The sequence below is a fragment of the Armigeres subalbatus genome, chromosome 2 (assembly GCF_024139115.2).
Source record: "Armigeres subalbatus isolate Guangzhou_Male chromosome 2, GZ_Asu_2, whole genome shotgun sequence".
NCBI lineage: Eukaryota > Metazoa > Arthropoda > Insecta > Diptera > Culicidae > Armigeres > Armigeres subalbatus.
The window spans coordinates 431,107,021-431,130,403 of record NC_085140.1 but is presented as its reverse complement, the minus strand read 5'-3'; the positions used below and the strand labels follow the sequence as shown (position 1 = coordinate 431,130,403).

General features: G+C 37.9%; 1 protein-coding gene and 1 non-coding gene across 6 annotated transcripts in view; both read left to right on the top strand.

Annotated features, from left to right (window-relative positions):
- The window catches only part of LOC134213568 (forkhead box protein L2-like), a 55,853-nt gene that overhangs the window by 14,478 nt on the left and 17,992 nt on the right, over positions 1 to 23,383 (top strand). For all 5 annotated transcript variants that reach the window (XM_062692729.1, XM_062692725.1, XM_062692728.1 and 2 more), the window contains exon 2: positions 884 to 963. In XM_062692729.1, coding sequence (XP_062548713.1) covers positions 884 to 963 — 80 coding nt within the window. The remainder of the gene's footprint in view (positions 1 to 883; positions 964 to 23,383) is intronic.
- On the top strand, positions 9,557 to 9,628 carry Trnad-guc (transfer RNA aspartic acid (anticodon GUC)). The gene has a single exon. It is a non-coding gene; the product is annotated as a tRNA-Asp (tRNA).

The following is a 23,383-nucleotide window of genomic DNA, read 5'->3' as shown; positions in this document are numbered from 1 at the left end:
TTAACCTTAAAAAGAAAACAATAAATACACTGACTTGAAAATTATGGCATTTAAAACACTAACAAATTTGCGTCACTACCAGTCCAGATGACGATTTGTCTACAGTACCTATTCAAAATATAATTAAGTTATTTAAATCATAAAGATAGGTAGGTATAAATAGATAAACTAGAAGAATGTAACCTGATTTCGAATTAATGGTAATGAACTCTGGAGGGCGCGAGTGAACACATAAAGAGACAGATCCTTCTACAATACTTGGATAGTATACCGAGATTCAAATTGATGTCTATTTCATTTACCATACAGTGTAAGAAGAACGAAAAATCCTTAAACTGTTTGGTAATTGAATAATCTCGAACGAGAGTATGATTTTGCATTTGTATGGTGGAGTGCAGATGAAGAAGAGGAATGCATCTATCGTTATCAATCGGAATTGAATTCTGCAAACCTTGTTGAAAACCGTAAGGCGAAAAAGATAGATCGATTAAGCTGAGTATACAACAAGGCCCCAAATCGGCCATTTTGATAATCATGTGTACAACATACGACCACAAAACATATTGAAAATGGAGGAATATCGACAAGTCGAAAATACGTTATTTTACATTGCTAGGATTCATATGTACATGGAACAGTTATGTGTTTAACGGCTGAATTTTCTACCACTATATTTTTATCTTGAAAGATACGCATTTCTTCAACGTCTCCTCTCCAGTGTTTCATACTTGAGGCGTCTGAAACTCTATTTTGACAATTTGTTCAGATAACATTCGCGACAATATGAAATTCTAATGAATAATCTCAAAGCTAAACACGAATCTACTGGGTTCAGATTAAAAATCAGAATTACTAAACATACCATCTGTTGCTTTATTTTCAGTGTTGGCGACAACGGCCGCCAACAACGACATGGCGCCTCCCGACGGGCACATGCAGTACGACACAAAATGGTCCACCATGGTAAGTGCATACTTTCCTCGATTTGACCGAATTTCAGACACACAAATGTACCAAATTCACCGTAACTAATCAAATTTTCACATGCCACTATGCCCTGATGATCGTAAATTTCACCCACACTAATATCCATCGGTTGCCCCTGCTGGCTAAGAGACTGTTAATCAGGCCATCAACCACACCCGCACGTATAGTTTACAGTTGCACAAGTCAAACAATGCCACCGGCGTGTAGCCGGGATTAATCACCACCGTTTTAGCTTTCGCGCATTTTTGGGTGGAAGCCATCCTAAAGGCAGGAGGAGGAAGCTTTGTCTTAGTTGTCTCATCGCTCATCACCGCGTGGCGATCTTCGACCCCGTGCAACCTGAAGCGACCGACGGCGACGGGCTCATATCTATAGACAATTTTGTTTGTTTATTCACTTTAATTTGTGTTCACATTCGAACTCACAACAAACAAACAAAAATTACAAACAATGTTTTAGTAGGTACTGGCTCAAACCAATCCGATCGGTGTGGGGTGTTTACAATGTTTCTATTTACGTGATTTTTTTCTATGTTTCACACCCTGCGAAATCTTGCCTCTTGTTTATGAGCTTCCGACCAATGAAAGATGGGGAGATGCTTGGGAACGGATAAATGGAAACCCCGGAAGGCAAATGGTTGCTAATTGAAGTGTTGATTTCCGGCGCAGCTTGGAGGTGGCGGCCCACCTCGATTGAATACACCACGCGTATCCTATTACAGGTTCACAAGAATTGTTAGAGGGTTAATTAGTTGAAAAAGGATTACTCGAAATGAATCCAATTTCAATTAAGATATGCCTAGATTGATTACTGACAAACAATTTGTTGCCCCTGGACATTCTAGTGCCAGCATGAATAATACACGAAAGACTGTGCGTGGAAAATCGTATGCGATCGCAAGAATCACCAAGTATAAAAATAAAAAGTCATCTAAATCACGGTTTCTAATCCCCATAAGACAACATACCGCTGAAAGCCGCACGCAGCTTCGTAAATTTAAGACTGCCTCATCCATGTATCTACATTGAATCGATCCCCTGTGTCTCAAATCAACAAATGGAAAATTCGAGCGATGATGGCGGGAAAAGATAGTTGCTCTTAAAGATGGAAATGCGTGTTTTGCGTGATCAGAGTTGTGGCGTGTATAGATCTTATCCCCATGAGAGGTGGATCACCGGTGAGAAAGGCAGCCGATGATCTCTAGATCGGACTTGCTTTTGTAAAAAGGAATCAGTGTATCGCGGCACTAACGGTTACTTCCACAGGAAAACACTGTTCGTATTCGTAAGATCAAGTACCTATTGAATTGTGATCTGGTACTAAAGATTTGAAATTGTTTCTTATAGTTTCAAATAAATGGTTAGATATTATAACCTTCGGTATCTTGGATAATTTGATTATCATTCATTATTTTCGTTTAATCTTGATATCACCGATAAATCGATAATTTCCTGCTCTCATCCTCGGTTTTACCAAACTCGCCCAGTTATTGAGCGCCTGACAGGGTATGCAAAATTCGCTCTCAATTAATATTGTTTTACGATGAAAAAGAGGAATAAATGTCAAATATCAGGAATAAATGTCACAGAACAATACAGGCTGAAGGGTTCTACGATATTTGGCAGGTGATACTCGTCCACTTTGAAGCAGGCGAGCTTGTAGATCAGTCGAGCTTTTAGAATTGTGGAGTAATTGTGCCAAGTGATAGATTCAGTGAATAAATCGTTCAGGATAAAGGGCTGGATATTATTAAGCTTATACGACACGGCAGACTACGGTGGGCTGGTCACGTTGTTCGTATGCCGGAAGAACGTCAAGTGAAGATAATATTTAGTAGAGAACCCAGAAGAGGCCGCAGGCTTCGTGAAAGGCTGCGTACACGATGGCTTTTTGCCGTTTAAGTGGACCTGAGGATGCTCAACGTTCAGGGCGACTGGAAGCGATTGGCCCAGGATCGAGTCCAGTGGAGAAGGATACTCCATTTGGCGTCGGTGCATCGAAGAGCAGTAGCCCATCAAGTATCAAGTATTCCGTGTTAAATTTCTATCATTGTCACTCATACTCTGAACTTTTTCCAGATGTCGCATCGGAGCTTTGAATTCCCGGACACAAGTGCGACAAAAAAGAAATGGGGGGAGCATCTCCTACAGACAAGCTACGATAAAACGCTTTGTTCTCGCTTATTTGCCGCTGGGAACAATGGATTCTTCGCAAAGCTTTCTACCTACAACCAGTTCTCGCGCTTAGTATCATAACTAGCTGTATGTACCCGGCCTTGTCCGGGATTTCCAGTATGATGTCGCAGCTGTTGGAATTGGCAATTTGATTTTGCTAAAACCAGTTTGTAAACGGGGTTATCGTATTTTATTGTTGGAACTTCCTCAGTTGATAAGAAGATCAAAAAAATGGTTGAAGAACATCCAATGATTAAAAGAAGAAATCAATTTTTGTTATATTTTATGAAATGTATTACCGAGAAAAGGATGATTACCGAAATTGTTATTTTCGGGGAAATGTCTTATTCGGGGAAATATCATTTTTGAGAAATTGTTTTTTCGGGGAAACGTACGTTATATTCGGGAAAATGTCACGTTCGAGGAAATGTCATTTTCGTGGAAATGTAATATTCGGGGAATATTTTTTGGAACTGTCTTTTTCTGGCGAAATGTAATATCCGGAGAAATGTTGTCAATGATATGTTACTTAAGAAAATGTTTATTTCGGGGATATGTTATTCCCGGGAAAATGTTTATTTTTTTTTCGAAATTGAAAAAATTGATTCCCGGGGAATATTACAATCTCAAAAAACCTAACTAAAGAATGGGAAATTTGAAGTATGCCCAACGTCCGATATGCCTATCGTACATTATACCTTACGTTTTTCACGCTTGACGTACTGATGCTTAACCTCGCGCACTTTACTCCTCCTTTACAACACCCCCTTTTGCATTTAACTCCATCTATAATCGCCTGGTTAGGATAAACGATATATGCGGATATCGGTAAAGGGGTTCAGAAGTTTAACTGAATTGGTCGTTTTCTAAATAATATACCCCGTGCCCCGTAACAACCTCCCGCTTTTTACCAATAACCCTCCAACTCCTCTATAATCGTCCCCTTAGGAATGAGAGTACGTGTCCCAAATTTGGTTTAAATGTACTCATGCGTTTGACAGAGAACATGTGTTCCAAATTTGGTTGAAGGGTATCAAAAGTTACAAAAGATCGTTAACTAAACAATACCCCTTCACCTTCATTTCCTTGAACCTTAATGCTACGTTTTGGCAAGGCAAGTGAGTTGAACAACTCAGTTGAATTGAATTGACTTGCCAAAAGTTGAACTTGTTCAACTATCTTTTCGTTCAAGTGAGATGAAAGAAGGTGGTTAGACGTTCAATTCGCGTTTAATTCAAGCTTATCTAAACTTAGCATAAATCTATCCGCGTAACAAGCACATCTAGTTCTGATTTCGAGGTACTAATGGAAATATCCTTTGAACATAATTCTAAAACATCTTTGAAATTGTTAAGCCACTTCTTAACACGGGGCTGCATATTATCTTAGTTTAACCTACATATCTATAATTCTCACTTTTTTTTCACTCACTCCAATCACTACGGTACCGAACAGACTCATATTCCAAACATTCGTTTTTATATGAAGGTTTGATTGAAATATTCCATTGGAAATTTTCATATGACTTTTCCAAATCTCGATGAAATTATTATTGATTTTAAAGACGTTAAATTGTAAAAGTAAATAGTTTAAATAGATCTTTAGTTTGCGGTCATTATTACTGTATGACAAGAAAACCAAGAAGTTTGAAATACATTTAGTGCGTTTTTGGTGCTGTATGGAATTTACAACGAATTATTTGAAATTTGAGACACTTAGAAATATTCTCAGGAACATTTCTTGTAACATCACACTTAACTCATTTCACAGTATGTATTCCATAAATTTTACCGAAATCTCGTTCGGTAATTATTATACATATTTTTTGTAATTTTTTCCATTGATCAACTAATCACCGAAAATCAGTAAAATTATTTACCGAACAATTCTGCTGTTGAGATTTCGGTAAAATTTTACTGAATTCGGCGATTCATTTTAAGTGTGATAGTGTAATGAATTTGGGTCCTAAAATGAAGACTTGATATTCAATTTTCTTTCAGGAACGATGAAGTTAATCAACCTGAAGTTTTTCTTTCGATTCAAAAATCGCACTATCGTTTGCAACCATAAACGAGGTAGGGCTTTAGGACCCAATTTACAGGCAAATGATTACTGGAAATAAAAGTTTATCTAAACAACCTCTAAATATCACAATGTGTACAATTTCTGTTTTGCTCTTTTAGCCGGGGCATCAGAAACCATTAATGTCTTACCTTTTGGTAAAATTTTCAACTGATTGTTGTCTGACCCAAACGTAGTTTTCCGGTCCACGAAGTGTAACACTAGTCAACATGTTTCACTCCCTTCAACCATTTTCAACCACTTACAAGATTTTTTTTCGCTGAATTCAGTCATGTATTCAGATTTTTTGTAAAACGTCCAGTTTTTTTTTGTTTAGAAAAACGGGTTTTACTTCACAAAACAACATATTCTCATGAAAATTTGGTTTCTCTGTTCTGTAAAGCTGGTTTACGGCTTCTAACTTTGAGAATGAGGTTTGAATTATATAGAAAAAATCGAACATGGTCCAAATAAGTTGTTGAATTTTATTTGACACTTTCATTTGTTGTTAAAAACGGAATTTATTTCACAAAAGTACGAATTTTCATAGAAATTTGGTTTTTATGCTCTATGAAGCTGAATTTAAGCTTCTCACTTATAGAATAAAGTTTGAATCTTGTAGAATGGGCTTTGTAAAAAGCATGTGAGTTGATGGATTTTATTTGACACGTTCATTTGTTGTGAAAATCGGAATTTATTTCACAAAAGTATGTGTTTTCATAGAAATTTGGTTTCTATGCTCTGCGAAACTGAGTTTTGGCTTCTCATTTATAGAATGAAGTTTGAATTTTGTAGAATGGGCTTTGTAGAATGCTTGTGGGTTGTTGGATTTTATTTGACACGTTCATTTGTTGTGAAATACGGAATTTATTTCACAAAAGTACGTGTTTTCATATAAATTTGGTTTCTATGCTCTGTAAAGCAGTATTTTGGCTTCGCACTTCGAGAATAATATATGAATCCAGCTTTTCGCGCACGGTAATGGCGGTTTCTTTGGGTTTCAAAGTATATCCGTCCCTGTACTTCTTTGACATCTGGCTTGGGCTTGACGTTTCGTTTTCCTCCTATTCCAGGATGAACAGATCAAAATGTCAATCCCCAGCCACATGTCAAAAAGTACAAAGACGGAAACACTGAAACAAACAGAAGCCGCCATTAATGTACGCGAAAAGCTGGATATCGTATAATAGGCCTTGCAGAATGCATATGGTTTGTTGGGTTTTCTTTAGCACGTACATTTGTTGTGAAAAACGGGATTCAATTAACAAAAGTACGCATTTTCATAGCAATTTGGTTTTTTACTTTACAAAGCTCTTTTCAAAGCGGCTTTTCAATTCAAGAATAACATTTGAATTTCATAAGAGTAGACCTTCCAAAATGCATGTGGATTGTGGAATTTTATTTAGCACGTTCATTGATTGTGAAAAACGGAAATAAATTCGCAAAATTATTCATTTTAATAGAAACTTGGTTTCTCTGTTCGTCAAAGCTGAATGTCGGCTTTTCACTTTGGGGTTAAAGTTTGCATTTCATAGAATGGGCCTTGTAGAATGCATATGGGTTATTGAATTTTAATTTGCACATTTCTTTTGCATTTTGAAATGCCCATCCTATGATATTCAAACTACAGTTGAATGCTGACATTCAACTTTGAAGAGCAGAGAAACCAAATTACTATGAAAATAAGCACTTTTGTAAATTTTTATTCCGTTTTTCATGTTCCAAATAAAATCCAACAACCCATATGCTTTTTACAAGGTCCAGAAGCCAAATTTCTATGAAAATACGTACTTTTGTGAATTAAATTCCGTTTTCACAACAAATGAACGCACCAAATAAAACCCCAGAACCCACATGCATTCTACAAGCCCTATTCTACAAAAGTCAAACTTTATTCTCTAAGGGAAGAGACGAAATTTAGCTCTACAGAGAGAAACCAAATTTCTATGAAAATAAGTATTTTTGTGAATTAAATTCCGTTTTTCACAACAAATGAAAAATTCAACAACCCACATGAATTTTATAATGCCCATTCTACAAAAATCAACTTTTATTCTCAAAGTGATGAGCCGAAATTCATCTTCGCAGAGGAAAGAAACCAAATTTCTACGAAAATACGTACTTTTGTTAATTAAATTCCATTTCTCACAACAAATGAACGTGCCAAATAAAACCCAACAACCCACATGTATTCTACAAGGCCCATTCTACAAAATTCAAACTTTATTCTTAAAGTGAGGAGCCGAAATTCAGCATTACAGAGGAGAGAAACCAAATTTTAATGAAAATACGTACTTTTGTGAAACTCCGTTTATCTCAAACACTGGACGTGTTACAGAGAATCTGAATATGTGTCTGAATTCAGCGTAAAAAAATCTATTGAGTACATTGTAAATGGTTGAAGGGAGCGAAAAAAAGTTTAATTTTGTTGAATAGTTTATTATTATAGATATCATTTGTTTATTATCAAGCTTTGTGGAAAAGATCCCAGAGTTACAACACTATCTGATGCTCATAAAGATTTAAATCGACAAGCAAATACCCCATGCACTAAGGCATGATAATGTATATTTATTTTCAATGTTTATTCATCAATCATCAATCAATACGTGCAACCCATCATTTAAACTTTCATTTTGACTACAATAAACATGGTCAACGCGTCCCCTAAACTTAACGATGATTTCATTCAAAAATTGAATTTTCGAAGTGATCATCAATAAATGTTTGATTAGTAGCTGTGTAGTACAAACATTTTAATAAAAACCAGCAATATTGCAAGAAAACAATTTTATTCTAACATTGTGTATTTCCATCTAAAACTAACGATGCTGGGTAATATGTGCCACTCGCCACCCAGAAATATTAATCAAATTACGCCGAAATGTTTTACTAAAATCGTCACACTCGTCTGCACAACATTAGTGTAAGTCCCATTCTCCACGTTAGTCGATTTCCCGGACTCTTGTCAATATGTAGGAAATTGCTTTGTATCTAAAGAAAAAGCAATGAGAAAACGAACCCCGGTATTGCATAAAACAGAGCCAAAAAAAACCTTTTATTTTTTAAACTTTTAATACACATATTTTGGTCAAATTTTGTGTTGGCTTATAAATGTTTATTGCATTAGGCCTCTTTCAATTTTATGACAAAAGTTGCGTTATTCGCTGGGAAAACGTGACGGCGCAGTTTATACACATTTCCCCTACATGTTCAATCGCCGTACAGCAAGTTTTATTCACTTCGAAACTCACCTTTCGGCCTGTTTGTGGGAAATATTGTAATTTAAAATGTCATTTGGGATGGGTAACTAAAGTGGATTAATCTGGGTTTTTGTTTCGTAGTATTCATCCCTATTTTGTTGAACGGAAATTGCGGATGCCCCGAAGGTATCAAAGATTCACCTCTCCATTTCAAAGAATGCTAATATCAGAAGCGAAACTTTATGCTTCGGAAAAACGGTTTGTTTTCTTTCAATATGCTGCAAAACACTTTCTATCGTATGTTTTTTTATCCTAACGGCAAACATTCCACCTTCTCTCGTGAAGGTGTGCTTTTCGCCGTATTGATGCCATGTTCTGCTCGATAATTTACAATACGAAAGTTCAATAATTTAGAAGATGAAGCTCAATTTACTACCTAATACTAATAAGTATATTAGATGTACGTTTGATCAATAATTGATCTTAATTTAATTTGTTATATCCTCTTTATAAGAATTCGAAATAAGGAATAAGGTCTACACTCCACTTTAAAAAAAATCGAAGTAATCGATAAGGCAAAGATTTAGTTCCCTAATATGTGGATAACAAATTGTGCCTGTCATACATTTTGCATTATTTATGTTTTCTCACAATCAGCTTTCATCACCTGCATCACAAGTGATGTTCCTGGAATATTTATAATATTCATATATAATATAAAGTTAATTCAACCGCTAATCGCAAGCCGGGCACATCTTTGCATGATTTCCAATTCAAATGAGACGGTCTTGCAGTGAGTTGTGTCGTTTCGAATTCAAATCTGTTTCTTCTCTTTTATGCTACCTATCTACATCTTGAACATACAGGTAAAAATAATCACCCACTGTAGGCAATTCAATTCAGAAGCGCGCGTATCCCAAACGGTTCATTCATTATTATTCACCCCAAGAGAAGAGAGAAATAATGGTTCACTGGCAAACACGCGCATGCGCATAACGTTCTCTCGTTCGTTCTTGTTCTTCCCTTTGGTATAATTTCAACTGTTCTTACTCACATGCTTTCCAGCCGAAGTTGCGCATTATTGAAGGGCGTTAGTTTTTGTTATGCTTTTCTCCACAACTCGTTATCAATTCCTCGATAGTATAGTGGTCAGTATCCCCGCCTGTCACGCGGGAGACCGGGGTTCGATTCCCCGTCGGGGAGAACTTTTTTGATTTTTACCTTACCCAGGAGGAAATAACCGTATTGTCCTTTATTTAACCACAATGTCCATACAATCTTGTTTCAAATATAACAACAGGTGGCACGGCATCGCATTTTTTCTACCACCACCGGCAAATGTTATTTCCCAAGTCAACCAAACTTTCTCACTTGATTTATGGTAATCTTCTTCAGCTCCATAAAAATGCACGAGCTCCGAGAAGATCGAAAAAAGTCGTCATTCCACGTGCTTTGAAGCAATCAACCAAGCGCACACACGCGCCGGGCGTTGATTGCAAAGAACGTACGACGAGGATCAGCACATCAGCAGCGGGTCCGGAACTCTTGGGTTATGTGGTTGGAAGAAGATTGCCCTCGTTTCTGCACTAAGACTTTCCTGGGGAAAGTGAACCAAAGTGCATCATTATCATTTAACTGTAACGAATTCATATTAAGACGCATTCGGCCTCACCCAATGCGTAATTGTATTGCATTGAAACTATAATATATATGATTGATATTAATAAAAATGATAACTTATGACGAGGGAATAGTACATATTGAATCATACTCCCGTAATTTAGATAGACTAATGGGAGTCATCGCACTAGCAAGCAGCGGATTGAGGATTGAGGAACAATCATCAAGTTCGGGTGCGTTTTCGTGTAAACATTTTGATTTTTATAGTCCTGAACGGTTTTGTTGTTGGTTTGGCTTTATGGATGTTTTATTTTTGAATCAAATCTTGCTGTGCTAAGCTGTGCTACTACTAGAAAAATAAAAGAGTAGTCCTATAGTTGCGCGGGAATTTGCTTATTGGACTCTGGCCCCGCGAGTGCGTGTTCCCCGACGGGAGGTTCATAAATCATTTCCTAAATTTTATTTATTTTAAATAACTCAACCAAGTGCCATGAATGAACTTGGCTTCAAATTTTACTGTGCGAGATTTGATTTCTTCTTCAGTCTGTGACGAATTCGGTGGACGATAGACTATGGCTGATGCAGTTATAAATTAGAATTGTTTTACAGTCTAAACTACTTATTTATTGTTCTTTTTGGCTGCCTCTCGGCATGCAAATGTGGATCGTCGATTCGTAGATGGTTACAGAGCGTGAGGCGAGTATAGAGACCATATTTATGAGTTTATTCGGCGAAGCACTTGACTACAGTTTCTTTAAGTAACTGCAGAAATAAAGAATTTTGTTGTTCAATCGTTCAAATGTTTGTACATACCTTTTCTATTATTGAGAGTCCGACTCCGACTGATGAATGAGGCACTTAACCTCCGGGCAAGCGTTTATTATGTGAATGTGATAGGTTTAGATGAATTGTAAAAATATTTTGAAGTTAAAAATTCAATATTATGGTATTTTCAAATAGATTCAGATCTATGAATGTATAATAAATCATCACCTTGAATCAAATAAACAGACCACACTTTTGGATTTTTTATATTAGCTAGCAGCATCTCTGCTAATAGATGATCAAATTAGAACAATTTAATAAACACATAAACCTAGTTAAATCTTTTTTAGAGAAATGCTCACAGAATCAAAATCAATTGTGCAAAGTGGACGCAAAGAGAATAACAGAAGTATTTTGGATTGATTCAGGACTTGTGGAAATAGATGGAAAAGAGGGTACAGGAGTACATAATAAATCAGAAATATACGCCGGTCCGAAAATCGGTAGCTGCGGTGTGGATAGGCGTTGCGATTTTCTTTGATTTTGAGCTGATCTATGACAAAATGATTTTTCCGGAATATTAGCAAAACTTTAACGGAAGAATCTGTTGTATATCCCCAGAAAAATATAACGAATTTCACTTAAGAAATATTCTGAATATTGATGTAAAACTATCTTGGATTTTCCCAGGGAATTCTTTTATGTTGAATAAAAAATTATTCTAAGCTTTCTTAAAAATCTTTTGGATTTTTTTCGGTATTTCCACTTGAAAATTTTGAGATTCTACTGAAAAATCTTTGGCATGCACAGCAACATCTTTGAAAATTGCACTGGATATTCTTGAGAATTTACACGAGACATTATTTCTAATGCCATGGGAAAATTATCAGGAATTGCCTAAGGAAGCTCTCAGGAATTTCAAAAAATAGTCTTAGGAGTTTTCAAAAAATCTTCCGAGTCTTTACGGGAAATTATTCGGAATTTGCAAAAGGGACCTCTTTGAAATTTCAGGTAGAAAGCCTTTCCAATTTCCACGGGAAAATGTTCCGGAAAGTGCACGGGAAATTCTTCTGATTTACCACGAGAATATTTTCGTGAGAAAATCTTTTGACGTAAAGATTAGACCACGGGATAATCTTCGGAATCTTCACGGTTATTTCTTCGGGATTTCCAATGAAAATTCTTTGGAATTATTGATAGAAAATCTTCGGGATTTCCAAAAAATGTCGAAGAATTCCAGGAAAAAGATATTTGAATTTCCCACCAAAAATTCTTCGCGTTTCCATACAAAATCTTCGCAATTTCCACGCAAAGTCTTTATGGTTATCATAGAAAATTATCCAGAATTTTCACGAGAAATTTACCGAAAGTTTCGATGGAAATTCCCCTTAATTTCCGCTTCTTGGAATTATTCATAGGAAATTATTTGCCATTCTTTTGAATTTCCTCAGGAAATTATTCATAATTGCAAGAGAAATAAAAATAAAAAGTAAAATACCAAGTTTACATGCAAAGTTATTCTGCAATTCAACGGAAAATATTTTGGAATGTTTGTTTTGGAATTCCCTAAATAACCTTTGGAAATTTACTCGAAAATTGAATTTTGGAATTAAGAAGGATATTCTTCACATTTCAACGGAATAACAAAATCTTTTTTTTTACGGAAATTCCTTTGAAATTTTAACGGGAGATTGAATGGAATATCCATAGATAGGTTTTTGGAGTACAAAAATTAAGTTTTGGGGTTATCAATGTGGAAATTTTACGAAATTTCCTCGGAAAGTTGATATTTTTCGGCTTGATTCGAATTTGATTTCGAAATTTGCACTGAAAATTCTTCACATTTCTACAAATTTGTATAAGCGGCGGGGAAAATTAAAGGTCAGTGGTGAGACAGACTGTATACAGTGGCGTGCAGATACAAAAACACACACACCTCTAGAAGGAATCGTATCTACCCGAAATTCCATAAATGTACTTCAAGGACTGGATTTCAGCAGCCGTGAATAAAGGATCAAGTTTTATTTTTACATTGTTGGATTTTGTTTAGTTTGATTTTTTATTTTATCTATTTATTCATTTGTTTTGTTTATTTAATTGCATATTGCAGAAATTTCCTTAATGAAATAGGGATGGGGAAAAGCTTCTTTAGGATAGTGATGTGCTGTACTGAAAGATGGATTGAAACCCCACATCTTTCAATAAACATTATTTAGCTTAAAACTATACAATATAAATGTAAGAATGGTATTAGTGCTAAAACAAAATAAATGCATTTTCAGATTCATCGTCCAGTACTTCATCAGGTATCGCATCCATGTCGTATTCAGACTCGAAAAAAAGAAGGGCAAAAAACACCAACTCTAGCATAAAATTTAAATTGACCTTTCTCGTCAAATATTTTCATTCGCTCAATCGATTCTTTATTTAATTTGATGTCAACTTCCCTAAAGAACCCATATTTTTGAAGCCTCCAAGTATTTTTAAAATTTAAAACAAAAAATCTAAAAGTGATGTTTTTCAAAATTGACCTAACATTTACGTGCAGCACTTTTTCGGGTTTTGTTTTCTATTTTTAAAATAGAAAATAAAATAGAACCTGAAAAGTTCACCCGATGTTCGTTCAAAATCTAGCAAACATTAGGCCAATCTCTTAAAAATAGCCCTTTTTTGATTTTTTGTTTTAAATTTTAGAAATCCTTAGTGGCGTAAAAAATATGGGTTCTTTGGGGAAGTTGACCTTAAATAAAATAAAGAATCGATTGAGCGAATGAAACATTTTGACTGGAAAGGTCAATTGATTCCGTTGCGTAACATACGCCCCAGCCGTTGTCGGAAGGCGTTGGGCGTGGAGTTGTAGTCAAAACCACTGTAGTACTCATTGCTACACGTGGTGGAAGGTACAGGAAATTGCTTGTCCGTAGGGCTTGTTCTGGAGCATATACATTTGAAGAACAGCAAGTATTTCAGGAGAATCGATTTCCCCAACAAGAGTTTTAGCCACAAAAACAGCCTGAGCTATTGATCTTCTATGCTCCAGAGTGTCTAATCCCAGCAGTTGGCACCGGTGTTCATAAGGCGGTAAGTTGACAGCATCGGTATGTAGGTAGGTAGGTTGACAGCAGAAGATGGCGTATAGGGCATAGCGAACAAATTTCTTTTGCACGGTTTCCAGTCTTGATATCCAAACTCTCTGATATGAGCTCCAAATAACTGAGCCAAATTAGACCATGGATCCAACTAGTGAGCAATACATTGCTTTTAGGCAAAATGGATCCCGGAATTCATAGCGATCTTAAAGATGAACCCCAATTATTTATTAGCTCTAGTAAAAACATCCGAATAGTGTGATTGAAGGTAAGAGCTGTATCTAGCATGATGCCAAGATCCCATGCAGTATCAACACGCTGCAGTGTAAGATCGTTAATTGTATAGTTGAAACGAATTGGGTTTTGCTTTCGGTGGTAACTGATCAAATTGCATTTTTGGAAACTCAACGTAGGGAAGTTTCTATTGCACCATTCGCTGAAATCGTTGAAGAACTGCAGTAGTTGCAAATGCTCGTTGAGGTGTCGGATTACAGCAAATATCTTGACATCGTCGGCATAAAACACCCGGCATCCAGATGGAAGGACGAATCCAACGTCGTTCAAGAAAATTGAGAACAGCAGGGACCCCAAATTGTTACCCTGGGGTACCTCGAGCTGTATGTGAAATGTTCGGATTGTGCCGACCCAATGTTTACACAAAGTTTGCGATTTTTCAGATACGAACCGAACCAATGAACCAGATCTGGAGAGAAGCCTAGCTTTTTCAGTTTTGCAAGCAATACACCGTGATCAACCCGATCAAGCAGCTTTCAGATCTGTATACACTGCATCCACTTGGGCTCCTAGCTCTGTATTACGTAAGTACAACGATACAAACGGAACGAGATTAGATGATAACAATCTGATGATGCCTCTGTAGTTTCCGCGTCTTGCTTACCACCTTTTTGCACCATGGTACACAGGAAACGTTCAGGAAATGTTCTTTGACGCAGTGGTTGAAGATCTTTGACAGCGGAAAGATTAACTCAGTAGAACATTTCTTCAAAATACACGGCGGGATATCATCGGGACCTCCAGTGTTGGAATATTTCAGCTTATTGATAGCCAATTCAATCATATCTGGGCTTACAACGAAGTTGCTGAAATTGACTACATCATTCGGTGCGTCAATAAGTGTAGCCTCCATTGTGTTCTGTTTTAAATTTGATTTTTGTTATAATGTTGCTACAGCTAAGCTAAAGCTAAGCTAAAGCTAAGCTAAAGCTAAGCTAAAGCTAAGCTAAAGCTAAGCTAAAGCTAAGCTAAAGCTAAGCTAAAGCTAAGCTAAAGCTAAGCTAAAGCTAAGCTAAAGCTAAGCTAAAGCTAAGCTAAAGCTAAGCTAAAGCTAAGCTAAAGCTAAGCTAAAGCTAACCCAAATGCTAGCTTAAGCTTAAACTAAGCTAAAGCTAAAGCTAAGCTAAAGCTAAGCTAAAAGCTAGCTAAAGCTAAGCTTAAAGCTAAGCTAAAGCTAAGCTTAAGCTAGCTAAAGCTGGCTAAACTAGCTAAGCTAAAGCTAGCTAAAGCTAAGCTAAAGCTAAGCTAAAGCTAAGCTAAAGCTAGCTAAAGCTAAGCTAAAGCTAGCTTAGCTAAAAGCTAAAGCTAAGCTAAGCTAAGCTAAAGCTAAGCTAAGCTAAGCTAAAGCCAGCTAAGCTAAAGCTAAGCTAAAGCTAAGCTAAAGCTAAGCTAAAGCTAAGCTAAAGCTAAGCTAAAGCTAAGCTAAAGCTAAGCTAAAGCTAAGCTAAAGCTAAGCTAAAGCTAAGCTAAAGCTAAATGTCGGGTGGTTTGTTTTATTCATTCTGTTTTATTAGAAAATCCTTAGGTTTTTTTTCTGTCTCGTTAGTGCGACCGCCAGTGTACGGTATTTATTCCATTAAGTTCCACCACGTGATTGTAATTTTACAGATATGTATTTCGAATTCAACGAAAGTCCGAGTCAAGTACGAGGTATTTTAGATGAACCTAGTGTATACGAGAAGTTTCAACCAAATTGAGTAATTATTGGATGAGTACAATCCCCTCATATAATAAGTGAAAAAATTGAACATCAAATGTTTATACCCTAAATGAAAATACTTTAAAATTCACTATAGTCTTATTCCAGTATGTACTTGATTCTGCTGTATGTGTTTTATATTTGTTTCAGTTTAATCTTAATTAAAAAATACAAATTGTACAGCGACTATTTGGTTCTGTATTATTTGATTCAATTCGTAAAAAATCCTTTTTATTCGTTAATAAAATTATTCCCACACTTAACATACATAAGGACAGTACTCTACACTACTGTATTAAAAATAACATGCACTCAACATAACTAGTCGGAAATTCCTTTCCCTTTCTTCGATTCCATACTGCTACCGAAGACAGATTTCATTCACTAAATGAACCAGCAAAAGTGTGTTAATGTCCGTGACAATTTTAAAACAATGCTTTCTAAAGTTAGAGCCGTTCGCTCACCCACTTCTATACTTCATGTGTTGGTCGTCGACGCCTTGTTGCATCTAAAAACCTTTTCCTTCGCTTCAGATCAAGAAAATGCTCTCTTGAGACTCTGCGGACGGCCACCGCTCGCCTAATCTTAATATGCCTATATGCGTAACAGAACCACGGCGCTTCTGGTTGATTCCCTCCGGTAAAGCCAGCAGCCGAGAAATTGTGAAGGCTACCCAGCAGCTGCCAGTTGGCGAAAACCCATCGGCCTCGATGTCGGCGACGATTGCTGCTTAGCGTTTGGCTGCTGATGCCGAAACGTTTCAGATGCTGCTGCTGCTGACGTTGCAGAGGTTGGAAACAAGAGAATCCCATATAGAGGACTCGGTGGGTAATAAATTTCCCTGCCTTTTGCGCACCCGGATCGGCTAATCCCGGCGTGTCAACAGCTTTGGCCTGGGCGATTTCAATCTTCGACCGAGTTCTACGTACGCGACACGTCTTGTTCCTGTGGTCCTCGTCAAGAGTCACTTGGAGAGGTGCACAAAAGAACTACATGAATGGTTGCCTGGCTAGTGCCTACCGTCGACGAGATTTACGAGCTGTTTGGTGGCGCAACGTGGTTTTAAATTATGATTCAGTGAAAGAAAAACCTTAAAAATAACAAACAATTGTCACACCACCGCATCTCTCAGCAAGAAACGAATAATGCATTTTCCCGGAGTGCGAACACGACAGGTTGCTGAACGCGGTTATGCGGAAAATGCATCCGATCAACTATCCGAGTCAACAACCACGAAAGCCTTTTAAAACTTGTTCACACTTATTAATATTCAAACGATGAAAATCGTGTAAATTACCTTCAAAACAGGGATTTCCATTTGCCGCTCGAAATTAGTCGCGTTGGCTCAAGATGACTTACGACCGTGAGCAATGAAGATGAAGATGATGATCATTTTACTATATGCGCCGTTTTGCTTCATCTGGGGTGCTGTCGGTTTTCAAATTTTCCGAGTGCCTCGCCTTGGTTAAATGTGGGCAGCCAACGGTGGTAGTGTAAAGTGGCAGGCAATAAAAATTTAACACCATTTTAATTTGTTGGAAATTTACGCCGAAAGGAATATTTCACTCATCTTCGTACATCGTTGATGTAGGTTCTCAGTGGTAACATAAAGAACTAATTGCTGATGACCATACATCGTTTTACCAGAACAAAGAACCAACGAATGTGTACTGATGATGTATTAAGAGGTAATAATTAATGTACGAAATGGTTCATTGCTATAACGAATTAAGATTGATCACAGAAAAAAAAAACAAAATTTACTTCACAAAATACACCAGACAAATAGATGCGGAAGCCTGAATGATTTAAGAAAATCGTTTTCAAAGTAAGGAAAATGTTTCCTTTTTCCCTAATCTATGTTTTGATCAGGTATTGAAGAATGAGTGCGAAATATAAATAGTGATAGATAACATGCATTTACAAGTAAGTAATCCCATGATAAAACTGATGACAAATTCAAGTTCAACCCAGGTTCAATGTATCGCGAAACCTGACCACCTAGAATAAAATTCCTCGCATTTCATAAACAGGCAATAAATCTCTCCGACGAGTCAGTTTACGGCTCCACTGATCGTTTGCAAATAATCTCACATATACCTAGATATAAAAGGACTGATCATTTCGTTCCTTTCCACGGCGACCATTAGGTCAATTAATGAAAAATATGTGAAGTATTTTCCCAATTTAGAAGAATTTAATTTTAAAATTACTTCACCACAATTCCATAAGCACGAAACTCAACAAATACGAATCCAAAAATTTGATGTGCAGATGATTGATCGAAAATTTTGTGTATCGTGTTATTGTGAAAATACAAATGGTGGGCTAGATTGAGCATTATGGGAAAATAGGAACAGCATGTTATCAGAATGTTGTCATAATTTAATGATATCTGAAATAGAAATTAATTGATCCTGTCTTTAAATTAGTTAGCACAGTTATTTTTCAAAATGTTTTCTTCGCTACCAGCAAATTGCAGACAAATAGGTTGGTGAAATCATTCAACTTTGCTATTTCCCGTTCTTGCACCACTTGACCAGAAAGGTCGGTGGTCGACGTTGGTGACAAATGAGAGCTGCACAAATTGAGATATCGGTCGTCCACTTTCTTCGCCTTTTTTTCCTCAAGCTACGCCGTCATCTATTTAAAATGCACCGATCAAGCGCGAACAAAAAAGTAATTATTTTGCAATTAAAAATTAGCACACTTATTTTTGTTCCAATTTTAAGCTCATTGACGGGACGGCTGACGGACGTGGCGGAATGGCGTCAAACGACATGGCGAGAATTGGCATGCATGTAAAAAAATAAATGGTAAATTTTCAGGTCAATTCGCTGTGAAAAATAGCGTGACTGTCACTGGTGTGACATTACGGTGGAGTGGAAGCTTTTTATTTCACTATTACCTTGGTTTGCAAGAAGAAACTATACGGCAAACAAATGGCACGACCCAGATCGTACTTATTCGTTATTCAATGTGGAAAACTGAACTTCCGTCAAACGCTCACTTTTGTAAAAAAATCAATAATGTAAAAAAATAAACACGAGAGTGTCCATTAGGTATAGGAATATTTTGGGGGTCCATAACAGAAAAGAAGAACGTACCGAAACGGAACATCAAAATCAAATGAAGTGTCGGGAAGCAATTTCCTATCTCTATAATATAGCTCTACTATAAAGCGAATTCAGTCAGACATTGAAGAAGAAGAGATGCATAACTTGTTATATTAGATATCAAGCGGAATTAATATTTTCAAAATTTCTACTCCTTATGGCAGGAAGAGCTAAATTCCGCTACTATTTTACTATTGGGCATTTTACCATATAAAATGGAGAACCGGAATAGTAACCCTTTTATGGCAATAATACAAATAATCATCATTCTGATATTCACAATCTGAAATGATCGAATCATTTTCTCATTTGATATTATTGGCGTTAACTTTCATTCGAAAACGAAAACAATTGAAGAGCACGGGTGTAAATGAAAAGATGTTTAAAAATATGATAAAGCACTTCCACAGTTATTAATTACGAGGTTTTAATGCTACTATTTTAGCATTCGGTTATCATGATACTTTTATTAAATTTCCTAGACCAGACCGGGAATCGAAGCCATCTACCTCTAACAAGATTTTGCTTTGTCTCGCAAGGACCATTGCAAAGTACCCTACACCCAACCGGCGGTTGTTAGATTTTCTAACAATTCTGTATAAGAATCTACCAAAATCTGTATAAGAACTGGGCATATGCAAAATTGTTGGATTCTCATACAAAAAAATGTAAGCTATCATACAAATATTGTTAGAAAAGCTTACAAAATTGTTAGATTCTTATACAATACTTGTATAAGTATCTTACATTTTCGCATATGCCCAGTTCTTAAACAGGTTTTGGTAGATTCTTATACATAATTGTTAGAAAAACTAACATCCGCCGGTTGGGTGTATATAATCTGACTGTTTGGTTTTACTTTTTTTTAAATCTTTATTTAGGTGTTTTTTAATTCTAGATTAAGTTCAACACCGGATGGAAAGGAGCTTGAGGAGCCCCCTTCGCGGTCCAACCAAGGGTACCGCCACGATGCCTATCTGACTGTTTGGGCCAGACATTTAGGGATCAAACTTTCACCGCAAAAAACTCAGTTGGTTGTGTTTACTAAGAAGCGGTACTCGACTCAACTGAAACTCAAGCTGTTGAATGATGACATCAACCAATCTTTATCTTCTAAACACCTTGGGGTCGCGTTAGATTGTGAATGTACCTGGAAACTGCATTTTGAGTATTTGATAGAGAAATGCCGAAAAAGAATTAAATTTTCTATACGTTCTATCTCCAGAACATGGTGGGGAGCTCACCTGGAATAACTCATCAAACTCTATAGAACGAGTATTCTCTGTGTTTTAGAGTACGGCTCTTTCTGCTTCCTCTCAGCAGCTGATTGCCACCTGATCAAATTGGAACGAATTCAGTATCGTTGTTTGCGTATTGCCTTTGGCTGCATGCATTCAACGCATAACATGAGCCTAGATGTGCTTGCTGGAGTCACTCCTTTAAAGTGCCGTTACTGTTGGGGCCTTGGCCTAATACATTCGAAAGTGATCGTTGTTCTAGGCCCAACATGTCTTAGAAGAAATACCAAACGAACTGATTTGCCTGTGTGGCCCTTTGCTCTTTTCTTGTCTCTTGGAATTTCCTTACTTCTTCACAATTACCATAAGATTTACGCTTTCCGCATAGTATATTAGGTTCACAACAACATGATTTCTCGCGCTTAGTTTCATAGGGGCGTAACTGTATTGATCGATTTCTCTTAATCGATTTTATATTTTGTTAATAACTCAATTGTTTCAAAAGCTACAACCGTGATTCTTGATTTTGGTGCAAGATACAATCATCCTTATATCACACCAAACCATTAAACTATCGACAAACTATGTCAATTCGATACAATAATAAAAAGAAAATATCGACAAAGAGAAATCGATCAATACAGTTACGCTCCTATGAAACTAAGCGCGAGATTTACATTAACACTACAATCATTTATTTAACAATTAAAACAGAATAATAAACATTTAAATGCGCTTGTGCGTTAGTGCGTTTGGACCCTATCGTTGCTTCCTGCGCACTGATTAGAGCTTGCATACCACCCTCAACTATTACTTGACTCTAAGATTGAGGCTGAATTTATGGCGAGAGTGTTTGCCTCTCCGTGGGGATGTTCGGGTGATATGGGGCAGAGAAATTATGTGACATAAGTCCTTACATCCCTTCGTCTCACTCCCAAACAGTTACTTGGAGCTCTCACTTTGAATATTCATCAAATGTTGAATAAGTAACACACTTGTCTTAGATAGCTTCGATAAACTGACTTGTCGTTCAAAATTCCTTAAAGTTTATCTCAACTACGTCAACTACGTGCCCTGGTGGTCAATTTTATGATCAACGCGGAATGGTTGCCAACATTGACGAACCGTCGAAGGGTAAATTTCGGGTTCTCTTAATTAATACCGAAAGGAAATGAAACCTAGGTAAGAGATCGGCAATCACTCAAATCGGGCCTTTTCTTTTACAACCCTCGTGCGAGGGACATCTTTTCTCCGCAGCGGTCCCTAGAGCCCGATTCGAGAGTCAAAAGTGGGCGACACGGAACGCCGTGGGTACAGAAAGCCACCTCGGCGGCCATTTTGGAATCGACTTCGGCGAAGACGAGCGCCATCTTCCTAAGAACGTGGACTTAGAAATAAAACGTGCATATAGGAGTTTAGCATTCCTGACATCCACTCTGCCGTTGTCCGTTCTCCGGAGACGAGCCAGCCTAGGGCTGAAAGTCTCCATAATAAAGACACAAACAAAAATACTCTGCCGTTCGATTCGGCCTAACTACGCCCATCGCTACCTCAGTGCGGCACTCCGCCGTTCGATTCGGCCTTGCTGCGTCCATCGCCACCGCAGTGCGGCATTCCGCCGTTCGAATCGGCCTTGCTACGCCCATTGCCACCTCAGTGCGGCACTCCGCCGTTTGAATTGGCCTTCCTACGTCCATCGCCACCGCAGTGCTGCACTCCGCCATTCGAATCGGCCTTCCTATGCCCATCGCCACCGCAGTGCGGCACTCCGCCGTTCGAATCGGCCTCGCTTCGCCCATCGCCACCGCAGTGCGGCACTCCGCCGTTCGAATCGGCCTTCCTACGTCCACCGCCACCGCAGTGCGGCACTCCGCCGTTCGAATCGGCCTTCCTACGTCCATCGCCACCGCAGTGCGGCACTCCGCCGTTCAAATCGGCCTTCCTACGTCCATTGCCCCCGCAGTGCGGCACTCCGCCGTTCGATTCGGCCTAGCTTCGCCCATCGCCACCGCAGTGCGGCACTCCGCCGTTGCAATCGGCCTCGCTTCGTCCATCGCCACCGCAGTGCGGCACTCCGCCGTTCGATTCGGCCTCACTACATTCATCGCCCATCCTCCAAACGAATCCAGCCAATCAACAATGCTAGCCAACGAGTCAACCAGTCTCCAAAGAAAGCGTATGTACACCCTTTAAAACCGTTTCTCTCATTAGCCCTAATATGGGCAAATAAAACAAGCATGTAAAATGATTCATTAGGCTAAATTATTTGAACAGACGCATTCCTTAAGGTTTTTTAAGTTCACCTAATCCCTTTTGTACTGCAATTTCCACTTTGTCGAGTCCGCTGTAAGAGTTGTCGTTTACCGTGGATAAGATATTCCTTGATGGTAGAAATTAGGTGTTACCAACCCCTAACGGTAAGTTTGTCAAAAATTTGAGGCTCCCGCTGGAGTGAGTGCATATTGGAGTGCAACGATACTATAGAATAAGACGAACCAGTGCTCAGCATAAATTCCCATAAAATTTATCCCGTCGGAGCAGCCGAGAGGCTACACCACCTTCCGAAAACTTCAGGAACCGTGTTCGGTTTATGTTGCTGAGCAGGCAGCAATTAGCTTCGCTTTGGGGATATTTCCCGATTATCCAGTAGATCATTATTTCATCTTCTTGGATAGTCTCAGTTCTATCAAGGCACTCCGCTCGTTGAAAACACGGATCTTACTTACATTTAAGATTAAATTGTTTGGGTCCCGTGTCACTGTTCAATCTATGGCAATGAAAAGACGGACTCGCTAGCAAAGGAATGTGAAGTTCATGATAGACAACTCTTGAACAACAAGTGTTTCCGTCAGAGTACTCTTCAGAGTTGGCTAAAGGATTGGACACACAACGAACTTGGATGGTGACTTTTTTTCCATAGTTCCAAAAGTTTACGCTTGAGCGTGGTTCAGAAGTGAGGACTTAAGTTGTTCGCGTGAAGTCGAGGATTATGTCCAATTCACTAACATCTGTATACAGAATACCTTGTCGATAGTAACTTATGTAGGCGCGGATCCCATTAAGATAATATCGACCACGTAGTTTGGTTCAGAATATCACGCATCCAGAGAGCGACTTTTGGATACCCTTGTGACCCG